Source organism: Delphinapterus leucas, chromosome 11 (genome assembly GCF_059928025.1).
Source record: "Delphinapterus leucas isolate spDelLeu-1000000601 "Yukka" chromosome 11, BTC_Dleu_Yukka2, whole genome shotgun sequence".
NCBI classification, from domain to species: Eukaryota; Metazoa; Chordata; class Mammalia; order Artiodactyla; family Monodontidae; genus Delphinapterus; species Delphinapterus leucas.
Window position 1 is genome coordinate 22,990,901 of NC_143139.1, and position 13,543 is coordinate 23,004,443.

The 13,543-nt window shown below is 43.9% G+C and overlaps 1 protein-coding gene and 1 pseudogene across 3 annotated transcripts in view; one reads left to right on the forward strand and one right to left on the reverse strand.

The window, feature by feature from the left end:
* Positions 1-65: 65 nt before the first annotated feature.
* Positions 66-5,788, reverse strand: LOC149747970 (uncharacterized; annotated as a pseudogene). The gene is made up of 3 exons (XR_016394887.1): positions 5,020-5,788; positions 1,462-1,516; positions 66-177 (listed from the first exon to the last, which is right to left on the reverse strand). The product of XR_016394887.1 is annotated as an uncharacterized LOC149747970 (transcript).
* Positions 5,787-13,543, forward strand: part of KLHL42 (kelch like family member 42) — a 73,500-nt gene continuing 65,743 nt past the window's right edge. For both annotated transcript variants that reach the window (XM_089920433.1, XM_022577839.2), the window contains exon 1: positions 5,787-6,658. In XM_089920433.1, coding sequence (XP_089776559.1) covers positions 5,787-6,658 — 872 coding nt within the window. The remainder of the gene's footprint in view (positions 6,659-13,543) is intronic.

Sequence of the window (13,543 nt, forward strand, 5' to 3'; positions counted from 1 at the left end):
TAGAAAAATGAAGCGGCTCTTTGACTGCACGTTGATTTTTCTTTTGTTTCTTCCCAGTTGCACCCCAGGTGAACATTTGACTTGCTGCTGTTAATGCTGAACACTTTCCAGGCCATTTCAATACTCTGTCCTTTAGCCTTTGGAAGACGTAGATTCTTTTCTCTGCTTTTATTCTTTCTGTGAAAGTGAAGTCACAGACACCTTTTACTAAGTAAATATAAAGGCAAGTTGAAATCCTAGCCAAGAGTGTTTCTGAGGAAAACAATAGTTTAGTCACTTGATGTCAGATAAAGGAAGGATCCATTTCACCAGAAACAAGACATCATTTTGTCAGGACACTTCTATAAAGTTTTTTAAGAAACTTGTGACTGCAGGGTTTTTTTTTTCAATTATCTTATTTTCTTTGATTTGAAGTTCTAATTCAGGTTCACTAGAAAACTAGTTTGAGCATGGGTTTAAATTCTTTGTTTTCACCAAAAAAAAAAAAAAAATCAAAAGTAAATGAAAACAAAATGAAATAAAAAATTTAAATTTTGCAGTGATTTTGAAAACACTGAATATGAATCCTGGTCACTTCTTGGTGCCAGGCATTTTTTTTGCAAAGGCCAGCCGCAAGCTTTTTAAAAAGAAGATTAAAGATCCAGCCAAAAGAATATCCTTATAATGTAGATGGAGCACAACACCCATTAAAGTGTATTTTGTTCAATCAAGATTAAAAAGCATAATTGAAAATTGTGATGAAGTTCAAACTGGGGGTTGCCTAATCTGTTTTCTGATATTTATGTTTTCAAGTTACAAAGAAGTCTTTGGGAAGCACAAATATAAAGGCATCTCTGAAGCAGATGTAGTTACAAGAAATGTGCATTAGGGAAATAGTTTAAAATTTCTACATATTAATAAAGTTACTTCCACTGCAATGCCAAAACATTTGAAAAAAATATTAAAGAAAATGGCTTCCTTTGTGAAGACTGTGTGTTCCATATCCCATACATTCCAAGATGAAATTAGTTCAAAGCATGGAACTGTTGCTTTTTTGTATCCATTTTTATACAAAGCATTAGTGGTAATTAGTTTGGGGCATAAGGTACCATACTGCTCTTTTAAAAAAAAAAAAGATGAAACTTTTTCTCTCTTGTGATCTGTTTCTCTTATACTTTTCTGCACACTCACTCACTTGACACAATAATGTTAACATTCTTTGAACTTTCATCTCTTCACCTGTCTACTAATAAGTTTAATAATCATATCTTTTGATTTTTAGAAGCATAGTATTAACGATTGATAATAAAGAGGATGACAGTCAAAAGACAGAATAACTTTAAAAAAATTTCACTTTCTTCTGAGCAAAAATTGTATCATGGACTAACACCTAACCTTCCATAAGCCACATAAAATGCACTAAAAATTAAAAATATTTTATTCTAATGAACTTCTCTTAGAAAGCAAGTTTCAGTTGCTTACCTGCAAGCAATCTGACTGTTTCATCTGTTCGGAGGAAAGAGGGAAGAGAGGTTTCCTAAAGGCAAAACAGGAGACAGATGAGGAACAAAAGAGTACTCCCTGTTTTACCATGAGGTTCCATAGCTATTTTGATTAGTTCATGCCCTGGGGACATAAACCGGAAAGTCAACTTTCTAACCTTCTAACCTCCACATCTTTCAGTCGCATTAAATGTGGTTTCTTTCCTGTGATATATAATTCCTTGAAGTTCTCATGTTCCCTGCAGGGATAATGGAACAATCCACAGTTGTTTAATCCTTTTGCTGTCAGATGATGTTCAAGGGGAGACCAAAGTTGCATTTTAAAGAATCTACAAGTTCCAATGTAAAAGCAGGCTCTAAAATTTTTAAAATAAATTTTGGGGTGATTGATAAACATTGAGTCTGGAAACAGGTAACTTCTTGGAGCTGGGTATTTTGAAAAGGAGAGATTAAAAACTGAACAGCAGGGACAGAGGGAGGAAACTTCAACCAACTGAGATGTGGAGCAGAAACATCCCCGCATGAGCCTGATTCAGTAGCTCTGGTGTGGGAACCAGAATTCTTATTTTTATAAAAAGTGTCTCAGGTGATTTCCTAAGATGTTTGGAAAACACTGAAATAGGTGACTGAAATAAGTGAAAGTTTTGCGTACATGAAATGCTCAGCCTGAATTAAATAGAATCATTTTAAGAACTGTGCTACTTTAAACTCATTTAAATTGCCCCCTATGCTTTAATGAAAGCAAGATATTTCAGTTTTGCTTATTAAAAAAACAAAAAAGAAACAAAGTTGATTTAGAAGTATTGGAGGTACTAAAAAATAGAGATAAACAATTTTTAAGTGGTAGTGAAGTAATAGCATAGGTTTCCTAAATTCAAAAGATTAAAAAAAAGTCAATATGTCATCCTTGTTTTAAAGATGCTAATTGTAGTATTTACTTAACATTTTCATTTCATCAGTTCATAAAATTGGTGGAAATCATTTTGTAAAATGGGGCCTGAGAAATTGGAATTAACTATTAAATTGACATGCATTCACTTAAAAAACCCAAACCATACCGAACAGTACAATAAGATATAATACCATCCAAGATCTTACAATGTTAACATTTTGGTAAACATCCTTCCAGACATCTCCATTCAAAAAATAGATACTTATATACAATTTTACAAAAATGGATTCACACTGTTTCAGAAACTGTTTTTTAAAAATTCAGTGTAAAATTACATGTTCAGTGTCTCTCAAGAAAGCTCTACATCTAAAATTGTAATAGCTCTATGGTATTTCATTCTACCCATGTACCAAAATTTACTCTGAGCCTTAGCTGTAAAAGAGTATTAAAACAGATTATAATCTACGGAGAGCATTTACAACATGTAATAAACTTTCAATAAATGTTAGCTACTCCTAACATTATACATTGTTTTTCAATTTTTTTATTATTCAAAGCAACACTGTGACAAACATCTTGTACTTTGATTTTTTTCCATTCTAGGTCAAAAGGTATACCTTCCATAAAAATTCTTGCAGAAATAGCCTAACTCTGTGTTTGACCATTAGACCATTACTTTAGGCTTTTGTAAAACAGATCATGATGTGTTTGAAGTGAATCATGGTGCCACAAAGGCCACTCTTTATTATTCATTAATCAGTGGATAACTATAAAAGTATACCTCCAGCTATAGACAAGCAACATTTTCATGAAGCTTAAAAATAATTTTAGGTCTTTTGTAAATAAAGTTTATCTTGCTTTGACGTTGCATTTCTAGCTTAACAGAAAACTTACTTTGTGAGTTATTAAAATGACTTGATCTTTAAGAGGCTTTCAATTCTAAATGACCTTATGTCAGGGGCCAAAAAGCTTACAGGATCAGTGCCCGGTACTATCAAGCTGACACCCCAGATTACCTGCCCAAGATCTGCTCCGATAATATTACTGTCCGTGAATTGCCTTTCTAATGCACATGATTTTTTTTTTTTTTTTTGGTCTGTTTTTAAAAAGCAAGAAAATACCAGTCTGAGGCATATCTATGATGGCTGGGAAACAAAAGCATCCACTGGTGAAAGATTCTAAAGAGACCGAGGAGAGACTAAGAGCCTGTTCTTTGCTGCCCCACTGAATCTGGCACTGTTGCTGATGGAGAGACAAATAAATCCCAGGTCCAAGACTCTGACACAGGGGGCAACTTCCAGCAAAATTCCCCAGCTAAATGCCTAATGCTGGACATGGAACATTAGAGGATGCTAAATTCATGACCACCTACCCCCAAAGAACCTTAGATGTCTCCACTACATGCTCATTGAGAACAAAAGTGTGAAAGGGCCAGGTGAGAACTGAATTTTATCAGTGAGGATTTAAAGGCCAGGTGAAACAAGGTGAAAGCTAGACGTTTTTCCCAGGATCCAAGAAAATATCTTGAAAGAGGCAAGTCATAGGTCCATCTTTGTTTCCTTCACTTTTCCCAGGGAGGCCAGAATCTACTAGAATTTTTTTCTATGTCTTCAAAATTTTAGTTACTTGTTCATGGTGTATTATAAAGAAAATAAGGGATGACAACACCTCACTGTGAAGCTGTTAGTTACACAGAAAGAAGTGCAAATGTGACCGAACAATGTGTTGAAAGAATTTCATGTTTTAGGACATGACTTTCTTCTCTGTTTTTTAACCCTTCCCCTTCCTAACATAAAATGTTAATTAGCTTTGTAGGAGGCATCTTTTGTTTAAAATACCGGGCAATGTACTTATGAAGAAGTTACTATTTAACAACTTGTCATTCATGAAGAAAGCTAAAACTTGTTAAAAAAAAAAAAAAAGTCCCAATACATATTCTCTCCCCAAGTAGAGGACTACTATTTGGTTCTCAGTCTTTGGTCTGAGAAAGTTTCCAAGCGGTTTTTGGTTAAGATAAGGGTGAACACACACACACACACACACACACACACACACACACAGTGCTCCCTCCCAATACTATCCCTTCTTCTACTCAAAGGTAACCTATTACCGCCTACTCTCCCTTTTGAGGATTAATTCATAGCTCATGAGCAGCACAAGATCCTTATTATTTGGGGTGAGGTTTCTATTTGCAATGTTCGGTGTAAGAAGATGGGGAAGAAGTATCCTTCCTTATGAAGTCCTCAGACTGCAGGGGCAGGGGTAAGGGAGGGGTAAGAGGGTGGCGAGAAAAGCCACCTCTGCAGGCAAATATGCGTAAAGGCGGCCAGACCTTTTGCCCAGAGGTAACATTCCGTGATGGCTAGTCCAACCAAACAAATTGGGAATGCAATGGCTGTTAGAAAATATTTAAAAGGCACATGATCTAACTTTATTTAGTTAGAGTTGTACTTCTTTCTTTTAATAGCATAAAGAGAACAGGCCCCAGCAGCAAATACAAGCTCCTCTGCTTCCCAGCCCTTTCTATCGGGGGCACCCCGTGCGCCGAGACCTGCAGAACCTGCTACCATCTGGCTGGCCCTTCTTCCTGCAAGATGGCTCCTACGCGATGACCATTCCGAAGAATCAGCTTGAGGTGCCACCTACACGCTCAGAGACGGCCCGTGTGCCTCGGCCCCGCCGGGACACGATGCCGGACTCGACAGGACTGGCGATCCCCGATATGATGTCTTTTTGACTCCCGGACCCCGACTTATTTCATCCCTTTCCTCCCACGCCCGTTTCTTTTCCTTATCCCTTCCCGCTGGTAAGGCGCCTTGGAAGAAAAGGCAACCGGCTTCATCCCGCCTCCCGCGCGCCCGGAGCCTAGCCGCAGATCCGGCGGGCGGTAGGGTCTCGGCGCCCGGCGCGCGGGGGCGGCCGCGGGGACGCGCCTTCCCGAGGCCCGCCGCCGAGGCCTGCCACCTGCTACCCTCCGCGAAAGCCGGAGCCGGGCGGCGGGGGTCCTGCGGTCGGAAGTGAGAAGCCAGGCGTGGGAGGAGGCTGCCTGCTGGGGGGCTGGGATCCCTTCCCGGCCGACGGCCCGGGACGACCCGAGCGGAGAGCTATCGCCGCCCGGGCCTTTTTTGGCGCGGACGGAGGCCAGAGGGGCTGGGCCGCCGGTCCCGGGGGGCGGGGCCGAGCCACCGCCCCCGGGACCGGGAGGAGGGGCCGCCTCGGCCCGGAGAGGCTGGGCGGGCGCGGCCGCGGGCGGGCGCGGGCGGCCCTGCGCCGCCGCCGCCTCCGCCTCCGCCTCTGCCGTCTCCTCCCGGCGCCCGCGCTCGGCGGCCGCCCCGGAACCCGGCGAGCGAGCGGGGGCGGGAGGCGGGCGCTCAGAGCTGGCTGGAGCCCCGGCCGCCCCCGGGCCCCCGGCCATGTCGGCGGAGGAGATGGTGCAGATCCGCCTGGAGGACCGCTGCTACCCGGTGAGCAAGAGGAAGCTCATCGAGCAGAGCGACTACTTCCGCGCCCTCTACCGCTCCGGCATGCGCGAGGCCCGGAGGCCGGAGGCCGGCGGCCCCGAGGTGCAGCAGCTGCGCGGCCTCAGCGCCCCAGGCCTGCGCCTGGTGCTGGACTTTATCAACGCCGGCGGCGCCCGCGAAGGCTGGCTCCTGGGCCGGCGCGGGGAGCCGGGCGGTGTCGGGGAGGAGGAGGAGGACATGGACGAGGTGAGCCTGCTGTCCGAGCTGGTGGAGGCCGCCTCGTTCCTGCAGGTCACGTCCCTGCTGCAGCTGCTGCTGTCCCAGGTGCGGCTCACCAACTGCCTGGAGCTGTACCGCCTGGCGCAGGTGTACGGGCTGCCCGACCTGCAGGAGGCCTGCCTGCGCTTCATGGCCGTCCACTTTCACGAAGTGCTGTGCAAGCCCCAGTTCCACCTCCTGGGCTCTTCCCCTCAAGCCCCCGGGGATGTCAGCCTGAAGCAGAGGCTGAGAGAGGCCCGGATGACAGGGACTCCTGTCCTCGTGGCGTTGGGGGATTTCCTGGGGGGACCCCTGGCCCCTCACCCCTACCAAGGGGAGCCCCCGTCCATGCTCAGGTACGAGGAGATGACTGAGCGCTGGTTCCCGCTGGCCAACAACCTTCCTCCTGACCTGGTGAATGTCAGGGGCTACGGGTCCGCCATCCTGGACAACTACCTCTTTATCGTGGGCGGCTACAGGATCACCAGCCAGGAGATCTCCGCGGCGCATTCCTATAACCCCAGCACCAACGAGTGGCTCCAGGTGGCCTCCATGAACCAGAAGAGGTAAGCACCCAGCCGCTCTGCTGCTTTCCCATGCATCCACCTGTTCGGGACTCCGTTCCCGCGTGTTTACTGGGCAGTCACAGGAGGTTGTGCTGAGGTGGGAATGACATCCTCGGGAGTGTTGCTGGCCTTGACTCTGGCAAAGTTCCCGATGGACTAAGAACTTGATAGGAAGCAGAGGCCCTAGTGAGGTCAACTAGCTGAGTAGTTTCCTTGCAGGTATTGCGCCGTTAGACAAATTGCCTCTTTTTGGCGTCTCAGTGAAAAAAAAGATGTCTGTGGTTTCCTAGAAGGATACTTTCAAAGAAAGCTCTCTTTAATTTTGCTTGTATTTTTACCTTTTTTTGTTTTTTAGGAACTAATCGTGATTATAATGACACACGGGCAGTAACCTGTAACACTGACTTTGGAGGATCTTGTTGTTAATGACTTTGAAGCTTTCCGCACTGAGGCACCAGGCTATGATCGGAAAATAATCATTGGACTTGTGTTAATATTAGCTATACAGGATTACCTTTCTTACTTTTTGTCCTCTCTTTTGCATATCACTTTTTTTCCCAGACAGTCTTCATTATGGACCCAAGACTTGAGCCTGGCATTGGTCACCTGCAGAATTAGAACATTACCATCCACGCCAGCCTTCTCCCTTCCCATTCTGCAAATCCCTCCCAACATGCACTTGGGTGACTTGAAGAAAGGCAGAGAAAAGGAGGAGATTGCGGGGAGGAGGAGGGAACAGAGCCAGGAAAAGTACTGGAAAATAAGAGCAAAGAGCATTATAGGAAGAAGTGGTAGGGGAAAAAAAGATGGTAGGGCCCAAGATGGCCCAGAGCCATTCAGAAGTGGGAAGAAGAATCAATGTAACCCAAGAAAGGACAGGAATACCTTTTCTTCTTGTCCACTTGTACCCATCTCAAGCCCCACCATGGTTCCTCCTCTGAAGTGTGGAACGAGGAGTTGGGGGACTCACAGCCAGGCAAAAAAAACAAACCCAAAAAACTCTTAACAGGAATGGGAAGGTCATTACACATATTTACTTGACTCAAGGTTCCCCGCCACCAGCCTAAGGGGGGGAGGGGTCCACTGGTGTTATTTCTACTATAATATAAAATTCAATTTGGAAAGTTTTTTTCTGATGATAAAAAATACATAGTTATGCTAGAAAACTGGGAAAATGTCAAAGAATGAAGAAGCAAAAAGACTATCACTCCCACTCCCTCTGATAACCATCTACAGGTTGGCGTATTTTCTTCCAGCCCTTCTTTTTTTTTTTTTGCGGTACGCGGGCCTGTCACTGTTGTGGCCTCTCCCGTTGTGGAGCACAGGCTCCGGACGCGCAGGCTCAGCGGCCATGGCTCACGGGCCCAGCCGCTCTGCGGCATGTGGGATCTTCCCGGACCGGGGCACGAACCCGCGTTCCCTGCATCGGCAGGCGGACTCTCAACCACTGCACCACCAGGGAAGCCCCTTGCAGCCCTTCTTTAGTGCATTATTTACACCATTGTGATGATATATTCAAAATTTGATATCAGAGTGTTATTTCTAAACATATTCTAAGAGCTTTAGTTGAAGCAACAAAGGAACATGCAGTGGTGATGGGCGGTGCTCAGATTAGGGGTACAAGGCCCAGCAGGTTGTCACCTCTACACATGTGTCTCCTGCTGTACATTTGGTGCTCAACACGCCACCCCTAGCTCCAGAACTCTAACACGGCACCTCGTGGGATTCTCTTTTCTCCACAAATCCTTGGTAGTCCTTTCCCCCCGCCCCCAGGAATGCCCTTACTGTCCTCTTTAGGGGGAAAAAAAAAGTATTTGAGTAATGCATGAATACATGCTTAGAAAAATTGTAAATGACATGAAAAAACACGGAGTAAAAAAATATGTGTATCTGTAGACATGTTATAGTTATGTAAGTATATAAACATTTATATTTATACATTATAAAGGTATATTTATAAATATGGTGATAGTGGTTAACAGGGAAAAATGTATACATATATGTATGTACATGTTGGGGTGTCTGTGCATCTTATACATATTTTTACTCTAAAATTGATTAGCTTATGCTGATTATTATGGCCCTTGATATTTCCACTCTGAGAGTCTTGTCTGTATCAGCAAATGTAGATCCACCTCACTCTTGTTAATGGCTGTGCAGTGTTCCAGCCTATGGATGCACAGAACTGTAGTTAGTTCTTCCCTTATTCATGAGCATTTAGGTCGTTTCCATTTGCCATTAATAAACAGTGCCATGTTGAACATCTTGGTATACGTGTGCCTAGCTTAGTAGGCATGTGTGAGTTAGTTCTATATGGCAAATGCCTAGAATCCCTGGATAGGTGGGGCAAAGCTTACATGCATTTAAAATTTTGGTAGCTCCTGCCAAATCGTCCATCAAAGAATTGTTCTAGTTTCCTCTCCTGTCAGCAGTGTTTGAGCTTGCCAGTTCCCTATACTCTTGCCAAGATAAGACATTATCATCATTTAAAAATTTTTACCAATCTAGTAGGCAAAAACACTGGTGTGAATGCCTCTGCTTGGAAGAGAGATTGTTTGTTTCATATGTTTATTTGCCATTTGTATATCTTTTATAAATGGCCTTTGCCGGTTTTTAAAAAATTGGCTTATCTTTTTCGTATTCATTTTAGAAGTTCTCTTCACGTATATAGATATTAGTCTCTCGTCTCTTAGGTAATGTTGCACATGTTTTTCCCCTGCTGTTACTTTATCAGAAGGCTCAAAAGTGAAATGCCTTAAGTGACCAGGCAGGTAAAGTCAGTGAGTAGAGGGGTGGGTGACAGTTATGATGAACCAGAGAGCTACTGACCCACCGCAAGAGGGCTCCACCTCTTGGCCACAGCTGGTTACTGCCGCAAAGGCGTGAGGATTGGTGTTGCCAGACATCCAGATATCCTGATTTTTTTTTTTTAGATGTTGGGGGTAGGAGTTTATTAATTTATTTAATTTTGCTGTGTTGCGTCTTCGTTTCTGTGCGAGGGTTTTCTCTAGTTGTGGCAAGCGGGGGCCACTCTTCATCGCGGTGCGCGGGCCTCTCACTATTGCGGCCTCTCTTATTGCGGAGCACAGGCTCCAGACGCGCAGGCTCAGTAGTTGTGGCTCACGGGCCTAGTTGCTCCGCAGCATGTGGGATCCTCCCAGACCAGGGCTCTAACCCGTGTCCCCTGCATTAGCAGGCAGATTCTCAACCACTGCGCCACCAGGGAAGCCCCTGGATATCCTGATTTTTAAATGTTGGCAACTGACTCCATTTAAAAAGCAAACAAGTCAACAACAACACAAACCTTGTAGACAAAACAAAGTGTAGGCCACAACTGGCCTTGTGAGCGTCCAGTTTTGGACTTCAGGTTTATAGGGTATTCTAATAGGAAGAGATGTTAAATATTTTGTAGTCAGATTGGTCATGTGGGTCCTGTGAGCTTTTTATCTTGCATATGAAAGGCTTCTACAAGCCAAGACTAAATACTCATCTGTCTCGTGCTCTATTACTTTTATAGTTTTGCCACTTTACCTTGACATCTGAATCTGCTTGGGATTTATTTCCATATAAGGCATACTATAAGGTTATAACATGTTCTCTGAATGTCCCAATAGCCTTAATTCTTCACTGTGATTTGCCAAATCAATTATCCTATGCTAATTTTCCTGTTTTCAAACTGGTAGATTGGCCATTCCTCTACCTATGACACATTTTAAAATTTTTATAGCTTGGGAATCTTGTTTGGTAGAACAGACACCCATTTGTTCTGTTTTGTTTTATCTTAATTCTCTTGGTTATTCTTCATACATTTTCTCCTTCAGATATACTTTAGAATCGCCTTGTCAAGTCCTGGTGGAATTTTGACTGGAATTACATTGTATCATAGGTTAACCTGGAGGAGGATTCACAGATTTCTGATACTTTGTAGCTGGAAAGATGGCTTGCTTTTCCATGTATTTATTTGGGTCTTTTGGTCCTTCAGAAAAGGTTTCTTTTATTACCTTTGCATGGTCTGTGTACTTTTTGTTAGAATTATTCTTAGGTATTTTCTAGTTATTATTGTTCTTTTTTTATCCTTCCACTTTTTTTTCATTATATTTTTTTAAATTGGGTTCCATATCGGAATTTGTACCCTTCTTTATCTCCTTCATACTTTGACTCAGATCTGACATGGTCTCAACCAGGAGTCCCTTCCTGAACCCTCAGTTGGGCTAAAGGATAAAACTTCATGCTTTTCTAGCACACTCCTCACCTTGAATTGAAATCTTCTGTTTATGTTTGTTTCTCTCCCTTCCAATTGGGGCCTATTGCTTATTCAATGCTTATGTATATTCATACTGCTAACATGGTGTCCAATAAATAATGGATGCTTAAAAATACTTGGCTTTTTTGAATCGTGGAATATATTTTACATTATTGTAATAAAAGTGAACACGTATATATATATATACGTTTTGTTCTTTTAAAATGTAACATTACAGTGAACATTTTTATCTTGTAAGTCATTATAGTTATTTAGAATAGCTGAAAAATAATAGTAACATTTAATTAAGCATTTACTCTGTACTAGGTACTGTTCCTACTGCTTTGCATGTATCCTCTCACTTATTCTTCACAAGGATTATATTAGTCAGGTTCCCATTTTACAGAGGCAGAGACCGAGGCACAGAAAGTAAATTGCTCAAGGTGTGTAAAAAGTAGAGTAACCGAAATGTAAATATCCGTTGACTAGATATAATCGTTTAGAGAGTTTATAAGTTTTGGCTTAATGACTGACAGTGACCATCTTCATGCAGACCTTTAACTTTTCCTTTTAAAAATGATTTTCTTCCAAGGAGTGGAGCACAGATATTTCATGCTACTGCATTGCTTTTCAGAATTTCATTGTGTGTGCCTCAGCCTCACCTCAGCCTCTGTGCCAGCATTATTCTAGTCACTATTGGAATAAACAACAAAGGTGATATGGCTCCTGCCCAGAAGGAGTTTATAGTTGAGTTTGGATGATGAGACAAATAAAAATGAAACCTAGAGTGGGATTATCCCTGGATAATGCGTTCAACACAGGTTCCGAAAACAGCGGAGGAAACTTAGAACCTTGAGTACAAAGGGCACCTTTAGGCCTCTGGTTACACAGCATTTCACATCTACCTCGATTCACTGCCTTTGCGATGTATTCGGATGGTTGACAAAGGGGTCAAAGGCAGAGCAACCCGCTTTCCCCAGGGACTGAACAGTGTGCAGTGATCCCAGAATCTTAGATAACAAGAGATAGGCGGGAACTCTGGGACTGGGAGATTTTATAAAGCCCTTTGCACCCTGGAGAAAATGGTGCAAAAACACAAAGAAACGTTTAGTGCTGTGCTCACTACTTGAAAACAGCAGTGTGAGCACACAGCGCTGCTGGAGAGGCTGCTTTGAAGCCCAAGTACACAACACTGCCCGGGGGTCTGAACGTGAGTTTGATCTCAGGCGTTGTCAGGACATAACCTTTTACGTGTAAAGGCTTGTGTGCCCACGGAGTTGCTTGCTTCCCTTCCTCACTTTAATTAGCAATAACTTGCAGGAACTGGCACTGTTGCAGCCATCAGTTCATTATTTTCTGTATTTCTAGAGTTATCTCTAATATCTTCTGTTGCCTTGCACCCTTGCTCTGAAATCGGAGTCGTGTTGTGCCATCCTGTTCTGTGTGTGAACACAGCAACGATGGGAGAGAAACCTAACAAGCAAGTCTCCCGGCAGAGAAGGAGTTACAGTTGTCAGCTTTGACTGTCCCCTTTCCTCTGAGCCAAAGTTTAGTATTTTAGAGCATTTCTAGAGGCATGAAACCTTCGAGAGATTTTGTCCTCTGTGGTTAATTGCAGTGGAGCACAAGGATAGTATGAAGTAAACTATATGTCTATTCACCTCCCCCCAGTATAATTTTGGCCAGCAGTTTAAACTGCTTTGTGCATTAGGTTTGCTCAGAGGTGGTAGGTAGTAGGGAGCAACCATGACTTCTTTTGTTGCGGTACGCGGGCCTCTCACTGTCGCGGCCTCTCCCGTTGCGGAGCACAGGCTCAGGACGCGCAGGCTCAGCGGCCGTGGCTCACGGCCCCAGCCGCTCCGCGGCATGTGGGAATCTTCCCGGACCGGGGCACGAACCCCTGTCCCCTTCATCGGCAGGCGGACTCTCAACCACTGCGCCACCAGGGAGGCCCAACCATGACTTTTTCTGTCTCCTAACCTTCCCTTCTCCCCTCCCTGGTCCCTAGGGGAGGGTAATGCTTGGGGGAAGTGGCAGAGGGGAAAGAGGAGACAAAAGGCCCTGATGGTCCACAGGCTGCACAGTCCTCCCCGGAGAGCCGGGGAAAGGGCTAGGGAAAGGAGCTTGCCTTTTATTCTAAGTCTTACCCTAATGGTAACAACTTTTCTAAGCAACAAATCCTCACAGTGGTTTACATGTCTTGAGCTGTCACTCAGGGCTGCATGTCGTGGTCACTACTTTAGATGTCCTCCCCATGTCCTGCTCTCTGAGACGGGCATTATTATTGGCCCCATTTTCCCAAAGGGGAGACTGAGGCTCAGTGAGTTTCATTAACTTGCGCATATCACGGGGCCCGCACTCTAAGCCACTCAGACCTCGAATCATCCTGCCCTTCCGATGGTTACAATAGCTCTTGTTAGTCTTTGATACCTGTGTGCTGGTGGTTGGCTTGGTTCGTGTTACTCAGCTTTTAAGGATTTCAAAAGCTTTTTATTTCTTCTAAGTGAAGTAGAAATTAGATCGTCATCTCAGTTTTCTCGCTTTCATTTCTATTTACTGTAAGTCAAGTATGTAGCTACAACAAATCGTTATTTGATTTAAAATTCTTTTTGCCTCCTGAATGGAGTATGTCAGGGATCAAT